This window comes from Hordeum vulgare, chromosome 4H (genome assembly GCF_904849725.1).
Source record: "Hordeum vulgare subsp. vulgare chromosome 4H, MorexV3_pseudomolecules_assembly, whole genome shotgun sequence".
Classification (NCBI taxonomy): domain Eukaryota; kingdom Viridiplantae; phylum Streptophyta; class Magnoliopsida; order Poales; family Poaceae; genus Hordeum; species Hordeum vulgare.
The window spans coordinates 322,744,082-322,766,823 of record NC_058521.1 but is presented as its reverse complement, the minus strand read 5'-3'; the positions used below and the strand labels follow the sequence as shown (position 1 = coordinate 322,766,823).

The 22,742-nt window shown below is 51.4% G+C and overlaps 1 protein-coding gene across 3 annotated transcripts; it reads right to left on the bottom strand.

The window, feature by feature from the left end:
- Positions 1 to 1,538: 1,538 nt before the first annotated feature.
- On the bottom strand, positions 1,539 to 15,247 carry LOC123448562 (myosin-binding protein 7-like). 3 transcript variants are annotated; one of them, XM_045125505.1, is made up of 4 exons: positions 14,244 to 15,242; positions 2,585 to 2,631; positions 2,406 to 2,502; positions 1,870 to 1,960 (listed from the first exon to the last, which is right to left on the bottom strand). In XM_045125505.1, exons 1-3 carry the CDS (start codon positions 15,216 to 15,218, stop codon positions 2,406 to 2,408), a joined length of 1,119 nt encoding a protein of 372 aa, XP_044981440.1. In that variant the 5' UTR covers positions 15,219 to 15,242; the 3' UTR covers positions 1,870 to 1,960. The 3 variants fall into 3 exon arrangements, with proteins under 3 accessions (XP_044981441.1, XP_044981440.1, XP_044981439.1); XM_045125504.1 differs by lacking the exon at positions 1,870 to 1,960 and having other exon boundaries at positions 2,047 to 2,502; XM_045125506.1 differs by lacking the exons at positions 2,406 to 2,502; positions 2,585 to 2,631 and having other exon boundaries at positions 1,539 to 1,960; positions 14,244 to 15,247.
- Between the last annotated feature and the right edge of the window lie 7,495 nt (positions 15,248 to 22,742).

Here is a 22,742-nt window from a genome sequence, read left to right as displayed (position 1 = left end):
AGTGGATGACACAAGTTTTAACTAGCCAATGAAATATTTCTCACATATTCAATTTCCAAGGCAATAAATGTAGCATCCTCCTTCTCATTGGACTTGCATGATGGATGTAAAAAACGATGCATGCATAGCCACTCACCTTCTTTCTCTAAACTCTATGAATTAAATATGGTGTGGGACTCAAAGCACTTTAAGCCAATTAGACTTAAAATGAGCCTAATATAATGTAAATCTGAAATTTTTGAGATGAACCCTATAAACCGGAAAGGAAGGAGTAACTAGTATACCACGTCAACAAAATGCCTATAAAACCGCGTCAAGAAACAAGTATTGACACAAGCCTTAGTGAGCTACTCCATCTGTTTACTTTTACAAGACACTGAAAGACTTCAGACGACAGTCAAAACAGTTCAATATCTACTCTGTACTCTCTGAAACGTTTTATAAAAATGCATGGAGGAAGTATCAATTAAATCAGATCCCACCAGCGTGTATTCCGGAGTGGTATTGCTGATGTATCCTCTCTGTCTAATAGGTTGACCAATAAATGCCTTGATCACGACATAATAACGTTTGGCTGATATTTTTGTTTCTTTGGAAAAATTCTGAACTACTGGGCCATCAATCATGACAATACAACAAACATTAAAAAAGTAAAACTTACATCTAAAACTGTAGACCACCTAGCAACGGCTATAAACATCAAAATGAGCAAGGACTATAAGCACCAAAATGAGAGAAGACGTGCCGCTGTGAGCATATTGTTGTGGTAGACAAACAAAAAATCACCATGCTAAACCCACTTGCACACCAGAATAGCAACCACCATCGATAAAAAAAACATAGATCAAAAAGATCTGACTTAAAAACACACTGGCATGGCCGAACGAAGACCAAATCCATCAAAGATAACCATCATTCTACGAGATCCATCAAAAACACACCTTCACAACCCCTCCGATGATGTTGGACACATCACCAAGACGGGGCTAAGAACCTTATTTCGGGTCAGTTCTTTTGTTGGCTTTTTTGACCTTCTGGAATAAGCTGCCCTATCCAGCTTATTCTAGAAGCCCAACCAAAAATATTTTTTTAGAAGCTTATTAGTCAAATCTTAATTAGTAGACTTCTGAATAAATAGATTTGATAAAGCTTCTAGAATAAGCTGGGTAGGGGTAGCTTATTCCAGCTTATTTTAAAAGCCAACAAAAGAACTGCCCTTCATCGTCTGAGAACCGCCGCCACCTTGTCTTAGTGAACATGAAACAAATAAACAAAGCCCTTTGTCGGCAAAGGATGGGATCCACCATGGCCCCGATGACGCTAAAGCCACACAAGACGAGGCAGATGAGTGGTGGTGCCGACAGGAGGTAGAAACCCTAGTTACAAATCCATGTCATGTTGCCCATGCTTGCTAATATGGCTGTGAGAACTGCTCCTATAGAATGGTTAGGTGATCCTCTTGGTGAGGTTTATTCTTGAATCATAATAAAGTGGGGTGATTACGGTAAAAAAAAAAAGAACTTGCCACGCCGCTAACCTTACCGATTAGATCACGCTTGAAAGAGGTCAAAAAAAGGTCATGAAGCTGGCCCGTGAAACTGATACATTGAGCAGAGCATCTGCCTTCTGCCTCATTCAGCGTCGCCAACCCAACAAGAGGCTTGTTACTTTCGATATTTCATTAATCAAGAAACTACAGAATTTTCAAGAACAATACCTTGCCAGTCCCATCGATCATCAGTCCTATCAGAACCCTGGAAGCATCGAGAACCGCTGGCGCCAATGGCCTGTTGCAACTTGCAACCCTTCGCGGAGCCACCATGAGATATATAAACTCCCTCCGTCCCATAAAGTTTTTTCCTTCTCTTGTTTTCAGTTTTCTTTCCTCTCTTTCTTCGTGACTTTCTCCACGAATCTGTACATGCTGCTCCCTACCTATAAATGAAATGCCAGCATTTTGCTGTTTTTTACAAAAATAATAATAATCAGAAACTAGATAATAATTTATTTTTATGGTAAAATCACTGGTAACTTCAAAATCCGGTCTTCACACAAAATCTGGTACGAGTAAAGAAACAGTAGCACATCATAGCACTGCTTAACAATCTCTACTTCTGATTTTGGGACTCGTTACCTGGAGTACTTTGTACAAATGAACTAGTAATTCATACTTGCCTAAAAAAACAATCATTACAATAGTAGGAGAAAAATAGGAACAAAATCAAATAAATGGACAAGACCTCGAACCTCAGTTGATAACTAGATAGATTGCCAGACCAAACCAACATAAAATTTATGGACAAGAGAGCAAAAAGATATATGCAACGATGACAGCATTTTTCACAAGCATCATACAATCGCAAAGTCTTCCTCGGCCGCTGCATATAATCAGTGAGCGGCATCACCTAGCTTCTCTTAAGAAATCTTCTGTATCTCTGTTTGTGGGACCTATCCAGCACCAGCATTAGTCCAACATAGCCCCCACACAAACCAAACGGGTACCTACGAACGATGCTCAGCAATGGTTACATACAGAAAGATACAAGGTAACCATTAACCGATTGAGCAACATTTGAGAACTCACTTGACGCGCTCTAATTTCCTTCGCCGAGAAAAGACAGATACGATCCACTGGATGAAACAGAAAACAAGCAAATCAGCAAAGAAACTAAGGTTTACTTGGCTCGGAGAAGGCCTACAACATATGATGTTCATTGACTTGGAGAAGGCCTACAGCAAGATACCGCGGAATGTCATGCGATGGCCATGGAGAAACACAAAAACTCAAGAAAGTACATTAGGACATGTACAATAATGTTGTGGCAAGTATTCGAACATGTGATGGCAACATTGATGGCATTCCAGTTAAAATGGGACTGTATTAAGGATCAGCTTTGAGCCCTTATCTTTTTGCTCTGGCGATGGATGAGGTCTTTTTTTTCGAGAAAACGCAAGGAGCGCTTGCGTTTCGTTTCATTGAAAAGGTGGGAGATTACATACCTCCTAGGAGGTGATGGTTACAATGCCAGTTCGTCATCAATGGACGTCCCAGGAGGCAGGCAGCACAACTCTCAACCCTTGTGCCCCAGCTTGTGCCCAATATTTGGCTTATACTTTGATCCTATCAACTAATGCTTCTATCGAGGGTCTCGCGTTGTTGAAGACACAATCGTTCTGATGTTTCCAAATCAACCAGGGGACAAGCATTGTGATGGATTGTAGAGCCTTGTGGAGTGCGGGCAGGGTTTGCTCCTTCGCTCGTTGCCACCAGTCATGCAAGGTAGGTTCGTTACCTGGTGGTTGCACTGGTATGTGCGTCCAGTCCAGAATGGTGCGCCAAGCTTGCTTGGCCAAGGGGCATGCTAGAAGCAAGTGGTGGATTGTCTCTGGCTCTTGGTCGCAGAGGAGGCACTTCGGGTGGTGCTGCAGGCCGCGTCGGGCAAGTCTCGCTGCCGTCCAGCAGCGGTCTTTGTTGGCGAGCCAGTGAAAGAATCTGACGCGGGGCGGCACCCAACCCTTCCAGATGAGCTTCCAAGAGGGGCAGCGAGTTGATCCCTGGAATGTAGCGATGTAGCAAGACTGCGCCGTGTATGTGCCGTTGGCCGTCCATTTCCAAAGCAGCCGGTCGAGCTCAGTCGAGAGGGCGAATTGTTGGGCAGCCTGCCATAGAAGCAGGTACTGACCTATCTCGTGTATCCCGAGGGTTCCTTGGATGTCGCGGGCCCAGGCGTTCCCGTGGAGGCCCTCAGCCACCGTTCTCGTTCTGCTTCGCCGCTTGGGGATGCACTGGTATAGCAGGGGGCAATTTCTCGGACTGATTGTCCATGTATACAGCGGTCCTCCCAGAAAAGGGTTCTCAATCAGTTGCCAAGGGCCATACTGGTGGATGCAAAGACACCGCACTCTCCTCCTTCATGAATTGTAGGTCTAGTCCTTGCCATGCCCGTTCGGTGTCCGTGCGGGCAAACCACATCCATCGCAGCCGAAGCGCCAGACCTGTGCGCTCCAGATCGCGGATCCCAAGGCCACCGTATTCAACGGGCCGACAGGTGTGGCGCCAGTTGACATGACAGTGCCCTCCGTTGGCAGTGGCGCGGCCGGCCCAAAGAAATCCCCGTTGTTGTTTCTCGAGCTGTTTTATGGTCTTCTTTGGAGGGGCAAAAGCGAGCAACTGGTGGATCGGTATTGAGCTCAGGACAGACTTTACCAGCGCGCGTCGCCCAGCTTTGTTCATGAGCCATGCCTTCCATGCCGGGAGCCTGGCCGCCACCGAATCGACGAGGGGTTGCAGCTGGGCAGTAGTGGGGCGACGAAGCGTCAGCGGGATGCCCAGGTAAGTGATAGACAATTCAACCACCGGCCATCCCAGTTGAGTGATCATCGCTGCAGTGTCGGGTTTGTCATGGATGATGGTAGCTGAGCTCTTGGAGTAGTTGACTCTGAGCACGTTGCTCTGCCAAACAAGGTGAGGATCCCCTTGATGGCAGCCACGACGTCCTGCGTGGCGTGGCAGAACACCATGACATCGTCGGCATAGAGGGAGATCGCCGGAATGTCGCGTTTGTGGTGGAGCGGGCGAAGTATGCTGCACTCATGGGCGCGTCGAATGAGGCGGACGAGGGTGTCCACGGCGAGCACAAAGAGCTGTGGGGATGTCGGATCTCCCTGGCGTAGGCCACAGCGAAACCAGATGGGTGGCCCGGGCTCGCCGTTGAGCATGACGCGGTTGCTGGACGTCGCAAGTAAGATCGCCAGCCACTCCCGAAACCTGGTTCCAAAACCATATCGGGCGAGAACCTCAAAGAGGAAAGGCCATGATATGGAATCGAAGGCCGCGCGATAGATCATACCGGGCGAGAACCTCAACATGATCCGCGGAGCCTTTACGTGGTGTAGCATCTTGAGCGATTGCCTAACCAAGACGAAGTTGTCATGGAGACTCCGGTTGGGGATGAACGCGTTCTGGTTGCGGCTGACCAAGTCACCAAGTCTGGGAGCGAGCCAGAGCAATAGCACCTTCGTGCAGATTTTTGCCACGAGGTGTATCAGGCAGATCAGCTTGAGTGTCTTGAGGATTCTTCTTCATGTGTATACAAAGGGGAATGCAAGGCTGTGTTATGTTTGCGGTTAGGTTAGGTGGATAGAGTAGATGGGCCTTTTACACTATCTTACCTTTGGTACGCTCTCTTTCCCATCTCTAATAGATGCAAGTTGCAGCGTGTCTCTATAAGATGCTAGTGCTTGTTGCCGCTCAAACAACATTCGCCATTTTGAGAGCAATGCATACTAAGAATAGATCTGATATAAGTCTTGCGGAGTACGTCATGTACTCACCTTGTTTTTCGACCACCAATTGTTGCCGATGACTACTCCGACTTGAGCGGCAAGTACTATGCGAGCTGAGCTTGCACGCGATGAGTAGACTAGAGGCTCCCCGGTGGCTGGCTGAGACTCTGGGCCTCTTAGGCCATTTGCTTTTCTGTCTGTACTCAGACTATTTGATCTTTTGCTTGGATGATGTAATCTTGAATCTTTCATGTCTCTGGGTGTAATAATTACTCCCTCTATAAACTAATATAAGACGTTTTAATCACTACTTTAGTGATCTAAAACATCTTATATTAGTTTAAAGAGGGAGTATTATTTTAGCACATGTGAGCATCGTTCCTATGTTATATAGTCATTTCAGTCTTGTGATCATTGTTTTTAAGGCGTCCCTAATGCGTCGCTTAGGCGACGCTTAGGCGTCAGGGCGCCCCCAGGTCACAAGGCATCGGCCTTGCCTTATGTGCATGTCTAAGGCGTCTGCCTTAGTCCATAGGGCGTCCAAGGCGTCCGCATAGGCGCCATTCTGCCTACCTTAGGCAAATGAAGACGCCTCAGGCAGGGCTGGGAGTTCAGGCAGGAAACAGAACTCTGGGCGGGAAGAAAAGGGCGGGAAACAAAGTCTGGGCGCCAACAGTTACTAGCAGGAGGGGAGAGAGAACTCAAACCAGTTTCAGTTTTCCCCCACCCCCACCTTTGGCTGCTGGAGCTGAGCTTCTCGCCCCTGCTGCAAGTAACTGTTGGGGTCATGGGTGTACATCTGTACACCCAATTGTTTTGACAAGATTTGTTTATATATGATGTATACTACCTACATGTACTAAATGTGCTATAGTTCGTGCAATAAACACATGTTAATTTGTATAAAACTGGCCTCAAATCATCAGCCCAACAAGCATAAGTTTTGACAGTCTATCCCACACGACCCAAGTGGCTGCAAGTAAAGGATCCCTACTTGAAATACCGTTTTTGTTACATTTTCTGCTCAAGAATTTTTCTGCAAGTAAAGGATAATGACACCATGCCTTGTTTTTGGCCATGACATATTGTATGGTTGTGTAGCAAATAATCTTCATTTTCGTTATTTATGTACAATTCTGTCATTATGATGAAAAGAAGTTCTTAGTAGCCCGGCGCCTCCTTCAGGTCAGTCTAGGGGATTTCCATCAGGAACGCGTCCGATTTGACCAGCGTGGCGAGGGAGGTGCTCGGGCACCACTCGGAGGCATGTTTCGACGCGTGCCCCCGCGAGCGGGAAGTACGGTGTCAGGCACCAGGGGCACAAGAGTTCATCGTCCAAGAGATTGACAAGTTGCGGCAGGCGCGTACCATGCGCGGCGAGTGCAGCCCGCGACGCCTCACCAACACAACCGCCGCCCCCGAGAAGAACGACCAGGTGTGCATGTGCGGACATCGCGGGCCTCAACAGGGACGACTCCCGGGACCCCTTCTAGCCGTCACGCGCTGGCGTGAGCAGGGGCGTCGCCGCCAGATGCGCCTGCATGCCCTTCGGCATGGAAAACGCTGCAGCCACCTTCCGAAGACTAGCGCGGCTCCCGGCAGTGCCGCGCGAGCCGTCAGGCCCTGGCGAGCCCCAAAGATCTCAGGTGCAAGCCGGCCCGGAGCAGTGAGCCTCCACGGTCTGCCTCGCCATGCCACCCGACGCCCCTGCAGTGGCTTGACTTCCAGATGACTTTTTGGTTGTTGAATTAAGAGTGTCCATCAGGTTGCGCTTACCTCAAGCCGGCAAGGTTTCGTCCTTGCAGCGTCCTCGCTTTTTGGTTGTGTATCGAACCTAGTTATCTTTAGGTTGAGTTTATGTTGTTCGCCTAGATCTTGCGTTTGTTGTCTCAATGCCACCTGAAATCGCTGCGCCCCTATGATTCTCCCTTTGGCCGCCCCATGACTGGGGGCTGGACACCGCGTCTGTGCTCGGGTCCGTCCCAACAGCGCTGGTAAATCCAAGGGACTGGGCTCTGCCTCACGGGCCAGCCCCCGCACATGGCACCTCACAAAGGCCCTTGGTGTCCTGCCCTCTCGTGGGATTGTCGTGGGTAGGTAAGTAAGGCCGCGGCCAAATTTGCATGCTGCCAGCTTGGTGTTTCGCCACACGCTCGACGAGTTTTCCTTTGAACATTTCATGGGGAATTCGGCATGGTGCCTGCGCTGAGGTCCGTCCCTGCAGCATCGCTAGGCCTGGGCGACCGAGCCATGTCTGGCGGGCCTGGCCCGCTCGCGCCGTCTCGTGCGCGCCCCCGGCGCCCGCCGTCGTCGCGCCATGATCTCGGAATGACCGCCCGGCGCGCGTCACCCTGAGCACTCTGATGATGAACGGAGTGTTGCACCTCAGGCTCCCACGTCGCCCTCTACACGCGGGTCGCGCGAGCCCGCCACCGTACCAAGGGCAGGATGCAAGTCGCCTGAGGGCCGCGGAAGCGGCCCCTGAGCCGTGCGCTTGGAACCCTCGAAGTCTCCGCTCGTGACCCTCTCACGTAAGAATGAGGTGGGGAGGTACACGCCCCAGAGCCTCCCGGTGCGCACTCCTTGGCCTTGGGAGGACTCCCGCCCATGCCCAAGTGGAAGCCCCATGCTCCGTGCTGGAGGAAAAAGGTCGCACCACGACTATGCCCACACCAGGTGGAAGCCCCATGCTCCGCTGGTGGAAAACGGTCGAACTGCGCTATGCCCACGCCAGGTGGAAGCCCATGCTCCGCGCTGGCGGAAAACGGTCGAACCGCGACTATGCCCACGCCAAGTGGAAGCCCCATGCTCCGCGCTAGGGAAAAACAGTCGACCGCGACTATGCCCACGCCAAGTGGAAGCCCCATGCTCCACGCCGGCGGAAAATGGCCGAAGCACGACCATGCCGACGCCAAGTGGAAGCCCCAAGCTCCGCGCTGGTGGATGAAACAACTGAGGGCGCCGCACTAACTTCAGGATGAATTGTGACATGTGTGGCTCCTGCCGAGGTCGTTGTTGGGCCCCTCCTACGGCTTGCGCCCGCCAGCCAGCCCTCGGGCCTCACGCGAGCAGGGGCTGGACATGGTGTCGGTGCTTGGCTTGGTCCCTTCGCGACGGTGCCGGACTCGCACGCCATCCCACCAAGTCCCTTGGTGTTTGGTCTCCTCGCGTGGCACTCAAACGTGACACAGTGCCGGTGCTCAGCCCGGTCCCTTCGCGGCGATGCCGGACTCGCACGCCACCCCACCTAGTCCCTTGGTGTTTGGTCTCCTCGTGTGGCACCCAAGCGTGGGCTAGCGGGCGCACTTCGTTCGGAACGAAGCTTGTGCGCGCGAGGCTCCTCTTCAGAACAGATCGCCTGGGTGATCTGGCAAGGCATGCCCAGAGGGTGACAAGCTGCTAGCGTTGCAAAGCACTAACGGCGATTGAGGTACGCACAGGGCTGGGACTTGACAGCACAAGACGCGAAAGCAAGCAATAAAAAACAACAAACGGCCACAGCACAGCGCGTTCCGACGAATTGTTCGAACAGCTTCGCGTGGCTCGGTGGGGCCCGGTACCGCGGCCTGGCACGCCAGCGACAACTAAGCCCGGTTCGGGGATCCTAGCGACGCAGAACACTCAGACAATCGCAGGGAAAGGGACAAACCTAACAAGGAGCGCTAAGAGCAAACTCATTTTCGGCAGACATTAACTTCAGGCACAAGGGCCATAATCCTTACACGCCCTCGCGGGGCCAGCATGTTTTGTTGCAGGTAAAGTAAGAAACAAAAACAAAAGGGGTCGGCCTCGAGCAGCGCCGCCTCCAGGATGCCGGCGCTGGCGCCACCTTCGCCAGGCGTGACGGCTCAGCAGCGGGCCGAGCTCTTCGTCGGTGGTCTGTCAGATCACATCTGCGTGGACGTGGAGCTTCGGGAGGCGCAGGACCTCCAGACGGCCATGTACTACGCCCGCGCCTTCGAGCGTCGCGCGCAGGCCTTGCAGCAGGCGGCACCGGCGCGAAGTGGCCGACAGCCGACCCGGTTTTCCTGTTGTGTCGGGTCGTCCGCCCCCGGTCCCTCCTGCGACTACCGCTTCGGCCTCGACGCGGCCCTTCCGTCGGCTCACCCCGGTCGAGCGGCTCGAGCGCCATCGCCAGGGGCTGTGCTTTAACTGCGACGAGCCCTACGTGTCGGGCCACGTCTGCTCGCGCCTCTTCTACTTGGAGGCGGCCGACAACGTCGAGGAGGACACGCCCGCCAACGAGCTCGGCGACTTGGCCGCACCAGCTGCTGCGGAGGTCACACCGGCACCGGCGACGGCTCTCGTGGTCTCCCTCCATGCCCTCGCAGGTATACGAGCGGAGAAGACTATGCTCCTGCCAGTGATGATCCACGGCGAGCGCCTCCTGACCCTTCTGGATACGGGCTCCACACATAACTTCCTGCCCGAGTCGACCATGCGCCGCTTGGCACTTCAGCCGACGGGCGGGGAGCAGCTGCGGGTCACCGTGGCTAACGGCGACCGTCTCTGATGTCATGGGCTCGCAAGGGACGTTCCCATCACCATCGGCGACGAACACTTCACCATCACATGCGCTGGCATCGACTTGGGCTGCTTCGACTTCATCCTCGGCGTCGACTTCTTGCGGACCCTGGGTCCCATTCTCTGGGACTTCGACGCAATGATGGTGACCTTCGGGCGCCTGGGTCGCCGCGTCAGGTGGGAGGGCGCGGGTGGCGCCCCACCAGCGACGCCACAACCGCAGCTGGCCGCGACTGCTGCCGAGTCCGCGCACCCTCTGTTGGACCATCTCCTGCAGCAGCACAGCAACCTCTTCAACGAGCCTCAGGGTCTGCCATCGGCCCGGGTGTATAACCACCGCATCCATCTCCTGCCAAGCACGGCGCCGGTGGCGGTGCGTCCCTACCGCTACCCCCAGCTGCAGAAGGACGAGCTGGAGCGGTAGTGCGCGCTCATGCTAGCCCTAGCATCATCTGGATCTCCACTTCATCGTTTTCGGCGCCGGTCCTCCTCGTACGCAAGTCGGACGGCTCGTGGCGCTTCTGCATCGACTACCGCGCCCTTAACGCCCAGACGCTCAAAAACAAATTTCCCATTTCGGTCGTCGACGAGCTCCTGGACGAACTACATGGTGCGTGCTTCTTCACCAAGCTCGACCTCCGTTCGGGCTACCACCAGGTGCGGATGCACCCGGACGATGTCGCGAAGACGGCATTTCGGACACATCACGGCCACTTCGAGTTCTTGGTGATGCCTTTTGGCCTCTCCAACGCTCCGGCGACTTTTCAGGCCTTGATGAACGACATCCTCCGGCCCTACTTGCGTCAGTTTGTGCTCGTTTTCTTTGATGCCATTCTTATCTACAGCACGACATGGGCGGAACATCTTCACCACGTCGCCATCGTCTTCAACGAGCTTCGAGCGCACCATCTTCATCTTAAGCGCTCGAAGTGCTCGTTCGGGACGCCTTCAGTCACCTACCTCGGCCACGTCATCTCGGCCGAGGGTATTGCTATGAACGCCTACAAGGTGGCGGCCGTTGCAGCCTGGCCGGCGCCGCACTCCCTGGGGGCTCTCCGCGGCTTCCTGGTCCTCGCGGGCTACTACCGAAAATTTATCCGGGAATTCGGCCTCATCGCGTCCCCGCTCACGTGCCTGCTCCGACGCGATGCCTTCGCCTGGGATGCAGAGGCCACGGAGGCGTTCGAGGCCCTCAAACGGGCCCTCACGACGGGTCCCGTCCTTTAGATGCCCGACTTCGACCCATCGTTCATGGTCGACTGCGACGCCTCCGGCATGGGGTTCGGCGCCGTCCTTCATCAGGGCGACGGGCCCCTCGCGTTCTTCAGCAGGCCTTTCGCCGCGCGCCACCACAAGCTCGCAGCCTATGAGAGGGAGCTCATTGGTTTGCTGCAGGCCGTACGCCACTGGCGGCCATATCTTTGGGGACGGTCGTTCCGGATTCGCACGGATCACTACAGCCTCAAGTTCCTATTGGACCAGAGGTTGTCTACCGTGCCGCAGCACCAGTGGATCAGCAAGCTCTTTGGCTTCGATTTCACCGTCGAGTATCGTCCGGGCCGCCTTAACACCGTGGCCGACGCCCTGTCCCGCCGCGACGACCACGATGCTGACACGGGCGACTCCGACGGGGCGGCCCTCTGCATCCGCTTAGGGCCCTCGTTCGCCCTCTTGACGACATCCGCCGGGCCACCAGGGACGCGCCCGACGCGCAGTCCCTTCGGCAGCGCCTTGCTGCCGGTGACCTGGAGGAGTCGTGGCGTTTGGCGTAGGGCCTGCTCCTGCATGGGCGACGCCTCTTCGTGCCGGATCACGGCGACCTCCGTCATCAGGTGTTGCTGCTGGCCCACTCAGCAGGCCACGAGGGTGTGCAGAAGACCCTCCAACGTCTCCGCGCCAACTTCTACATCCCCGGCGTTCGGGCCCTGGTTCGAGACTGGGTGCGGTCTTGTGCGACGTGCCAGCGTAAGAAGACGGAGACACGACGACCAGCAGGGCTGCTACAGCCCTTGGAGGTGCCTTCTCAGTTTTGGGTCGATATCTCCATGGACTTCATTGAGGGCCTACCCAAGGTGCGCGGCAAGTCCGTCATCCTCACAGTAGTCGATCGCTTCTCCAAGTATGCCCACTTCATCGCACTTGGCCATCCTTACACCGCCACCTCCGTGGCCCGGGCCTTCTTCGCGCTTGGCCATCCTTACACCGCCACCTCCGTGGCCCGGGCCTTCTTCGATGGCATCGTTCGCCTACACGGGTTTTCTTCTTCGGTCGTCGGCGACGGGGACCCGGTGTTCTCGGGGCATGTCTGGCGCGATCTCTTTAGGATGGCGGGCGTGAAGCTCCGCTTGAGCACGTTGTTCCACCCTCAGACGGACGGTCAATCCGAGGTGGTCAACAAGGTGATTGCCATGTATTTGTGTTGTGTTACAGGTGGTCGTCCTCGTGCTTGGGTGGACTGGCTTGCGTGGGCGGAGTACTGCTACAACACCTCTTATCACTCCGCCCTACGCGCCACGCCGTTCGAGGTGGTCTATGGCCGACCGCCCCCGCCCATCCTACCGGTTGACCCGGAGACGGCTAGGACGGAATCGACGGGTGGTCTTGTTCGCAGCCGTGACGAGATGCTTGCCGAGGTGTGCCAACGCCTCGTTCAGGCCCAGCAGTTGGCCAAACACTACTATGACGGCCACCACCGCGAGGCAGAGTTCGCGGTGGGAACTGGGTGTGGCTGCGTTTCCTTCACCGTTCTACACAGTCCCTTGACCCGCGTGCGAAGTGCAAGCTAGGCCTGCGCTACGCCGGGCCATTTTCCGTGCTGGAGCGCATCGGAAAGGTGGCCTACCGTCTTCAGCTTCCGGTCGGTGCTCGCATCCACGACGTCTTCCATGTGGGGCTCCTGAAGCCTTTCCGTGGGGAGCCACCGGCGGCCACGCCAGAGCTACACCCGACCTCCGACAGGCGCCTCCCTCCCGGGCCAGCAAAGGTGTTGCGGGCCCAACTACGTCGCGGGGTGTGGTACCTGTTGATCCAGTGGGAAGGCCTTCTAGAGGAGGACGCGAGTTGGGAGCAGCGTAACAAATTCAGTCAGCGCTATCCAGATTTCCAGCTCGAGGACGAGCTGTTTGAGCAGGCGGGGAGAGATGTTATGACCGATACTACGTACCAAAGGAGGAGGCTCAATGGGCAGGATTAGTTACGGGCTTAGCCCAAGTTATCTTAGTTATCTTAGAGTCCAAGTTATCTTAGTCAGTCGTGAGATTATATAAACCAATGTAAAAAATCTTTTGGAATTAAGCAATATAGTCATAACTCTATTGCCCGGCTCCCAGAGGAGCTGGACCCTAGCTGCGCCGCCGCCTTCCACCGCCGCCGCCTCCCTCTCGCGCGCAACGGCGCCCCGCCGCCGACCGCCATGCTCCAGCCCTCGCCAACTCCGCTTCATCCCCTACAACCTCCGCCCTAGACCCGGTAGAACCCTAGCGGTTACTACCACAAACATGAGGGTGGTATTAATATCATTCACAACAAAGCTCAAGGTATTAAGAGCTTGACAGCCGGTTTGATGAGGTTAATATGGAGTTGCTTATTTGCATGTCGCCTTTGAATCCCCTCGATTCATTTGCTTCTTATGATGCACTCAAGGTAATGAGACTTGTTGAATCTATCCCATGGACATATCAAGCACGAATTTGATAAGGCTAGAATTTCAATTGCTACTTTTATTGATGATATGAGACAATATGATAGGTTTAGAAATGCAAGTAATATTGGTGAGCTCTCTATTTTGCTTGTTGCAACAAAAAAGCATGTTCTTTATGATTTGGTCTACTTACTCATCAAATTGATATTGATTTTACCGGTAGCAACCGCAATTGTTAAAAGGGTATTTTCTGCAATGAATCCAGTGAAAAATAATTAAGGACTATTATGGGCGATGATCACTTGAATGATTGCTTGGTGACATTCATTGAGCGAGATGTGTTCATGAAAGTAAGTGAAGATGACATAGTTGATGCTTTCATGGCAATGCAACGACGTATAGTTACCTAGTGTTGTAATTTTTTTTACTTCTGTTTCTTCCATGTAAGCCTTTTGTATTGTAACTAAGCACATTTGGAATATATATTTTGTGAATTAAATGGTTGTGAGATTTGAATTGAGTTATTTACGTTATTCTTTTGCCATATTTTGTTACACTTGGATTAGGTAGGAAAAAAAATAGTTTGCACACCCTTCAATTTATTCCTGGGTCCACCAGCAGTGCCCTGTTGCATTTCTAGATTATTACTATTATAGTGCGTGTGGTTTGCTCAAAAACCAGTATTACGACATGAAGAAATGAAGAATACCTTAATGTATCGGTTTACTTATAACTGATGGATCACTATGAACAAACTTAGAATTTATAGAAGCACGAGACCAGCTGAATTTACCTTAATTACGGTCACAATGAAGAATTTGATGCAGAAAGGCTGCCTCTTCACCACCTTCCTCTGTGGCCCTACCACCGCTTGTGGCACTGGATGCAATTTCAACGAAACTGCAGGCAATGGTGACGCCTCCTCACAGAGCTGGTGAGCAATATCTTTGAGCATCACAACCTGCGCCTTCTCTGCTCCCATCGACATGATTGCATGCCGCATCGACTCCCGATCTGCCTCCAGTGCTTGTAACCTTGCACTGAGCTTTTGTATCTCCTGCTCCTCAGCCCACACCCCAACCCCACCAAAGCCCACGTCGTTTCCCATCGGTGTCTGAAAGTAGCAGCAGTCCTCAGGTGCGGCAACAGGCACGCGATGCACTGCCTCGACAGTATACACCGGGTCGCAGTCATTGTCCTGGTCCGACACGTCCCGCTCCACCACGAACGGTAACTCATCAGCCGCTGAAATGCCGCCGTCATACAAGCTGTCATTGGAGAGTGCGCGCCCATGGCACTGGCGCCGTGGTGAAGCGCAGATGACACCCTTATGGGAAGCTCGGCCGGGCATTGTATAGAACAAGTGGTGGGTGCGTGGACTACCGACGTCTGAGCGGGCCGGATAATCGAGGCATTGGATGGAAGGGCAGTCGTCAGCGAAAAGGTGATCCCCCGCGGCGGCCGTGGGATACGAGGGGAGGGACGACGGGGAAACGAACCCGAGCTGGATGAGGCGGGAGCGGCACACCCGGAGCTGCGCGGAGAGCGACTGGATGGAGGCATCACGCTGCGCCATGGCGACGTGGAGGGCGGCAACCTCGGCGGCGTCGTGCGCGAACCGCTCCTCGGCGAACCGCCGGAACTGGCGCGCCTCCATCATGGCCTCGGACTTGTCGCGCTGCAGGCGCAGGATCATGGACATGGCCTCGCTGGCGGCCTCAGCAGCGGCGCCGCGCTCCGCCTCGAGCTCCTCCTGCAGCTCCGCCATGCCACTCTGCTGCCACGCGACCGCCTCACGCAGTACGGCCGCCTCGTCGCCGGGCCCCAGCCGCGCAACGGCCTCCGCGGGCAGGTTCCGCTTGCGGAGCGTGACGTGCGCAGGGCCGGCCGTCACCGCCGCCTGGTCATCCCCGCTGCCGCAGAGCGGGCACGCGTCGCCGCCGGGGTCGGTCGCCATGGCGGAAGAAGGGCAAGCCACAGGTAGGCGCGCGTGCGTAGTGTAGGCGCCCGCGCAGGAGGCGAGGGCGGCGTTGCGGCGGTTAGGGCGAGAGGGCGCGGTCAAAGCCGAGGAGAGGCGCGCCGCGAAAGGTGGCCCGAAACGAAGGAGGTTTTTTTTTGTTTTTGAATTTATTTATTTTTTTGAAACAGGCGAAACGAAGGAGTGGTTTCTTTTCCACTGGTAAGCGTGCACGTGCACACGTATTATTGTGTGAAAAAATTATCATTCGTTCTAGAAAATAATGAACAAAAATATAATTATGTGCTAATATAAGAGAGACCATACATATATCTAACAATGTTGTTATACAAAAATGTTACTTGGACTAAAACTTTATAGTGAACATATTTATTATCAATCATGAGTAAATCAACAATGTTCAAGGGAAATTTTCAAAAAAGTATATCCCAATTTTCTTGACCAAATCCTTTTTGAATCCTTGCCAACAATGATTGACAAGTGGTATAGACATATTATCTTATTGTGATGAACAGTCATGTGAATATAAATTTTACATTGATATTATGAATTTTTTGAAAAATAAAAGAAGGAATGACCATGAAGAAATCGATGCACAACAATATATATTTTTAAAAGAACACCAACGGTTCCCACACATAGATGATATACACGGTTCAGAAACATAACAAAAAAATGAACATGAGTATAAGGAGTAATCATGAACATAGGCATGGCACAGAGGGGTTACAAATGGTCCCTTCATATCTAAAAAAAAAGAAAATGCTTCTATCAGTTCCGAAAACATAGTCATGGAGTAAAAATGTTGAACCTACTGGCACAAGAAGTCTGTTGAGCGCATCATTCATTGTATTCATCATTTGCCAGGTTGCGGTAAATTGAAAGCCTTGCAAGAACGGGTTTGGTCATGTAGTAGTTACTAGTGACCTGGTTCTTGACAGCGTTAGCCATCTCGCGGAACTCCTTGTACATGCGAGTGGAGAACGCAGAAGGCTTGGTCTGTTGCGTCTTCGTCTTCGTTGTCAAGAGGACTACGGTCATCTCCGTTTCAGCAGCTAGCACCATCCCTTCTTGTTTTACAGGTCAGAGACCAGTAGGAGTGGACATTGTAGAGGTAGTTGGCCTCCTTGCTGAACTGAACCGTGGCACTGCTGTTGCGAATTACTACATCACGTGAGAGTGCAATGCGTGTTAGATAGTTACGGTTTATGATAACCTCGATAAGTAAGCTTAACAAAATATATTAAAGAACTGAAGATCGAAGGTAGCACGTGCTTACAAGTTTCAGGCGGCATTTTCATTTTTAGTGAGGTGAACAAATAAAGTATAAAATGACAAGCTAATGCCATGTGTGCACAACCAGCATATGAAAGACCAATGTAGTACATGAGGGCATTATTTCAGTTCACACATAATCAGTGAACAAGAGGACATCATTTCAATTTAGAAACAATACAAATTGGCAATGGATGTCATACTGCAAGTACATGAGAGAATCAGTGAACAAGAAGACATCATTTCAGTTTAGAAACAATACAAATTGGCAATGGATGTCATACTGCAAGTACATGAGAGACAGGTGAAACTATCTTACATAGTTGTGTATATTTAACATGAGATTAGTTTATGAAGCATTTGTCAAACGCCCAAAAAAGCAATACAAAAATAAATCGAAGTACACGTACGAACAAGGTTGCGGCAGAATTTGTCAGAGTTGAACGTGACCTTTGACGCACAATAGACTGTTTGAAGGGCCTGAATATGTACAAAATCCATAATACCTTATTATTGATAACTTTGAGATAATCCATTTGAAGCAATGAGCTCTAGAACCTTGACCATCAAATTAAGAGAAGATAATTTTTCATCAAAGCTATAAGAAACCCAATTCCAATAGATGTTTAGTCGACTTAGTGAAACCGGACATGTCCTCCATATCGTGGCCTGCACAAACCCAAGGAAGTTCTAAGTATGTTGGTGACATGTTTATCATTCAGCTTCTTAGAGCACCTTTTCCCTTCGACAATATTGCACGTCTGCAGTCATGTTGTAGAATACACTAGACATCCGATGTCTAATTAAATATGAGCATCTGATGTCTAATTTGTAGTAAACACTTCTTCTTCGATACAACCCCCAAACACAAGGACAGCTGAGATTAAACGATACCCCTTTGTAACAAAGGGCAGGATTGTCTTTTCCCCCGTCCCGACGTACGCGCGTCAGCTCGACGGGCGCCAGCTGACGAAACGGCGACGTACAGGAGCCCGGTATACGCGTCGTACCCGCGTCCCATCCGCTGCGATGTGGCGTCGCCACGTCGGTCTAACCGCGGTCAATCCGTCGGTTCCCGAGACCACGGCATTAATTCCGCGCTGCATCGTCAGTTCACGTCGGTTCCCGACGCCGCCGCCATTAATCCCGCGCTGCGTCGTCAGTTCACGTCGGTTCCCGACGCCGCCGCCATTAATCCCGCGCTGCGTCGCCAGTCCGCGTCGGTTCCCGAAGCCACCGCCATTAACCACCGCGTCGCCAGCTCGCCGCGTCGGTTCCCGAAAGACGACATTAATCACCGCGTCAGCGTCGTCCGATGCCGCCGTTAGCCCGTTGGTTCGGCGGCTCCCGAGGCGACGCCATTAATGGCGGCCCCGTCGTCATAGCCCAGTCGCGTCGGTTCCCGAGGCCGTCGCCGCTGGCCCGTTGGTTCGACGGCTCCCGAGGCGATGCGCATTCACTCCGGGGGAGTTACGCCGGCCAGCTGCCCCGTCGCCTCCCCTCCCGTCGCGGCGTTATATATACCCATCGTCCCGCGGCTCGTCGGCACACCCGTTGCTCCCCTGCTCTCCTTCTCTCCCCCGCTCTTCGTCGTTCCGCCGCAGGTCCCCGTCGTCCCGAAGTTCTCTTCCTCCCTTCCCCGTTCTCCGACGACCCGGCGATGGACCATGTCGGCGGCGGCAGCTCCGACAGCGGCGGCGCGCCGGAGAGCAACTGGCCCCAGAGCCTCGACAAGTCGCTGACGCAGGAGCTGTTCAACTTCGGCCTCCTCGTCCCGCCAGGGTGCCGCCTTGCAAAACCTTGGAGGATTTGCAAGGACGGCTATCCGACGCTGACCAACCCCGCGACGCCGGAGCAGCTCCGGGTCCACCCCGGCGGCCGCTACAACACCCACGGCCGGCACGCCTTTTGGGATGGGAAAAACTACAACGACGTCATCAGGCGTTGCCGGAAGGCGGCGGCGGCAGGCGGCGACAGTGGCGAGGGCGTCCCGCGTCGCCGTCGGGCGGCGATCCCCCACCCACCTCCGGCGGCCCCGGTGGTGGCCCCGGCTGTCCCGGCGGAGTACGAGGTGTCGTCGGAACAGTTCGTCCTCCGCGAGGACGGCGACCCCGACGACTCGCCGGGGCTACTCGTCGCCATGAGGGCGTCGCAGGCGATGGCGGCAGCGGCGGCGAGGGAAGAGGCGGAGATCGCGGTGGCGATCCAGGCGACGGCGGCAGCGGCGGCAACCCGCCGCCCGTCGACGATGACGACGACGTCGACTAGGACGCCCTCGCCAACAGCTCCGACGACGACGGCGGGGACGGCGACGGCGCGGTGGACGGGCCCGCCGTCGTCTACCTCGACTCTGATTAGATTAGGATTTTTAGAATTTAGTAATGTTTAATTGAATTCTATTTTTAGTTTTCAATTATGTTCGAATGTAATCGGAAACTATGAAAATTTATCTAAGTTTATTATGAATCTAAATTCATTGTTTACATTGTTATTATTATTATTATTTATTTGAAATATTTAAATTGTTTACATTAGTTAACTAAATATTTAAATTTTATCTAATATATAAAATTTACAAAAAATAAAAAAACAAAAATAAACAACTTATAATATTTCTTGAACGATATAAACATTCATGAAATTATATTAAGATGTAAAAAGTTTTTTAAACGATATAAACATTCATGAAATTATTTTAAATATTTTTTCTTACATAATATATAAATAACTTATAATTTTTCTTAAACATGAATTTCATGAATGCTTTCATGAAATTCACCCAACTTTTGCCGGCACCTGAGTATGGACATGCAATGATGCCACGCAAAAATTCAACGAAATCGGAGACCAAACGCACGTCGTCACCTCCGGCATCTGTTTGTGCCGGTTTTTGAATGGAAAATCATAAAAAAACCAGGGATTGTCAGAAAATTCTAAAATTTGACGTGTCGCCTTGTGAAGTTCATCATGAAGCGAGGAAAAAAAATGAAAAAATTTCATGAAGGGTAGTTGCAAGATGGCGTTGTAGCATCCCTTCCGTCCATACCGACACTCATGTGTTGCGCATGAAGTACATGCATGCATTCATATAATTCACCCAACTTTTGACGGCACCTGAGAATGGACATGCAATGATGCCACGCAAAAATTCAACGAAATCGGAGACCAAACGCACGTTGCGTCACGTCCGGCATCTGGTTGTGCCGGCTTTTGAATTGAAATTCATAAAAAAAGTACGGATTGTCAGAAAATTCTAAATTTTGACGTGCCGCCTTGTGAAGTTCATCGTGAAGCTTGAAAAAAAATGAAAAAATTTCATGAAGGGTAGTTGCAAGATGGCGTTGTAGCACCCTTTCCGTCCATACCGACACCCATGGGTTGCACATGAAGTACATGCATGCATTCATGAAATTCACCCAACTTTTGCCGGCACCTGAGAATGGACATGCAATGATGCCACGCAAAAATTCAACGAAATCGGAGACCAAACGCACGTTGCGTCACGTCCGGCATCTGGTTGTGCCGGCTTTTGAATTGAAATTCATAAAAAAAGTACGGATTGTCAGAAAATTCTAAATTTTGACGTGCCGCCTTGTGAAGTTCATCGTGAAGCTTGAAAAAAAATGAAAAAATTTCATGAAGGGTAGTTGCAAGATGGCGTTGTAGCACCCTTTCCGTCCATACCGACACCCATGGGTTGCACATGAAGTACATGCATGCATTCATGAAATTCACCCAACTTTTGCCGGCATCTGAGAATGGATATGCAATGATGCCACGCGAACATTCAACGAAATCGGAGACCAAACGCACGTTGCGTCACGTCCGGCATCTGTTTGTGCCGGTTTTTGAATGGAAATTCATAAAAATAGCACGAGTTGTCAGAAAATTCTAAAATTTGACGCGTCGCCTTGTGAAGTTCATCTTAAAGCATGGAAAAAAAAGAAAAAAAAAATCATGAAGGGTAGTTGCAAGATGGCGTTGTAGCACCCTTCCGTCCATACCGACACCCATGGGTTGCACATGAAGTACATGCATGCATTCATGAAATTCATCCAACTTTTGCCGGCACCTGAGAATGGACATGCAATGATGTCACGCAAAAAATCAACGAAATCGGAGACCAAACGCACGTTGCGTCACGTCCGGCTTCTGTTTGTGCCGGTTTTGAATGGAAATTCATAAAAATAGCACAGATTGTCAGAAAATTCTAAAATTTGACGTGCCGCCTTGTGAAGTTTATCGTGAAGCGTGGAAAAAAAAATGAAATTTTTCATGAAGGGTAGTTGCAAGATGGCGTTGTAGCACCCTTCCGTCCATACCGACACCCGTGGGTTGCACATGAAGTACATGCATGCATTCATGAAATTCACCTAACTTTTGCCCGCACCTGAGAATGGACATGCAATGATGCCAATGCAAAAATTCAACGAAATCGGGGACCAAACGCACGTTGCGTCACGTCCGGCATCTATTTGTACGGGTTTTTTAATGAAAATTCATAAAAAAAGCACAAATTGTAAGAAAATTCTAAAATTTAACATGCTGTCTTGTGAAGTTCATTGATTAGTCGCTTCAGAACATAGTGATAAATCTGGACAAACCAAACAACACCCAATTTAAAGCATGAGATGCAAGGAAGAGAGATAAATATCACCCGTCCTAGCAGGTCACCACATCGTGATAATCCCCAAGACTGACAAATGCGAATGTGTGAGGTTGGTGTTCACACAATTCCTGCGAGAGAAAAATCATAAAAATGTGTTAGACACACAGCTACAAACTGCATGCATATTAAGAAGGACGTACATTATGGATACTATGGCAACAACCAGTACTTTGCCGCCTCCTACTACAGGCTCCCTTGCAAGATTTGACATGACTCCGCATATTCTGTAACTGTAGCAACGAAGACGCCGCTGCCCCCTTTAACGATTTACACTGCCACTAACACTTCACCGTCCCAGACCAATCAGCAAAGGCTCATGTTGTTTTCGCACAGATCTTAGGAAAACATAAAAGCGATTCTGAAAAAAATACATAAGGAAAGAAGAGTTTTGAATATAAACCCTAGAAGATAGATTAAACGCCATTTGCATCTACAATTTTGTATGAATACTTGGAGAAGCAATGCGTGGTATTTACCTCTAATAAAAATATGTAGAGATCAATACATAAATGTTCACTTAGTAAAATTAGGCCCTGTAAGCATGCCTTCTCTATAATATTAGACCAAAAGCTATAAATCTGTAAGGGCTCTCTTGCTGGAAGGAAGAATTTATTGACGAGGTCTTCTTCGGTACAACCCCTCCTAAACGTATAAGGGCAGTATGGTCATTGCACGTTATGTACCGTATATGTCGCATCGTCCGCCCGCCCGTCGTACATACGCCACGTCACCCACGCATCGCTGGTTTGGTTGATAAAAAAAACCTAACTTCATCACGCCCGACTCCGCCATCGCGACTCCGCTGCCGCGACACTGCCGCCGCGATCTCGCCGACGTGGCTCCCCCCACCACGTCTCCGCGGACGCCGCAAGTCCAGCACACGTCGCCTCCACCGCTGACGTCTCGTCTCCGCCGCCGCCGGTACGTCGCAGCACACATCTCCACCGGCGACGTGACCCTCTCCCTCCGCTTCGACGCCGGCGGTTGAAGTGACCGACGTGGCACCGACGTCGAACGATGTCGATCAACCCTTCGACGACGAACACTAAGTTTTTTCATTTAATCCATATAATTTTTCACGATTTCATTGTACATTGATACAATACCTATTGAAAGGTTTATTAATAGATCAAGACAACACCGGATATGCTGGTGATGACTCTAGTAGTGATGATGAATCTTCGTCACTGAATGCAAATAAATCACTCGGACACAACTATATGAGTCAGGATGAATCATATAGTGGTAATGTAAGTGTTGTGTACGTTGACTATAAATAATGAAAATATAAGTTATTACATTATCACTTACAATTGCTATTGAATTTAAATAGGTGCATGCTAATGATGACAATGACGATTATGACAACG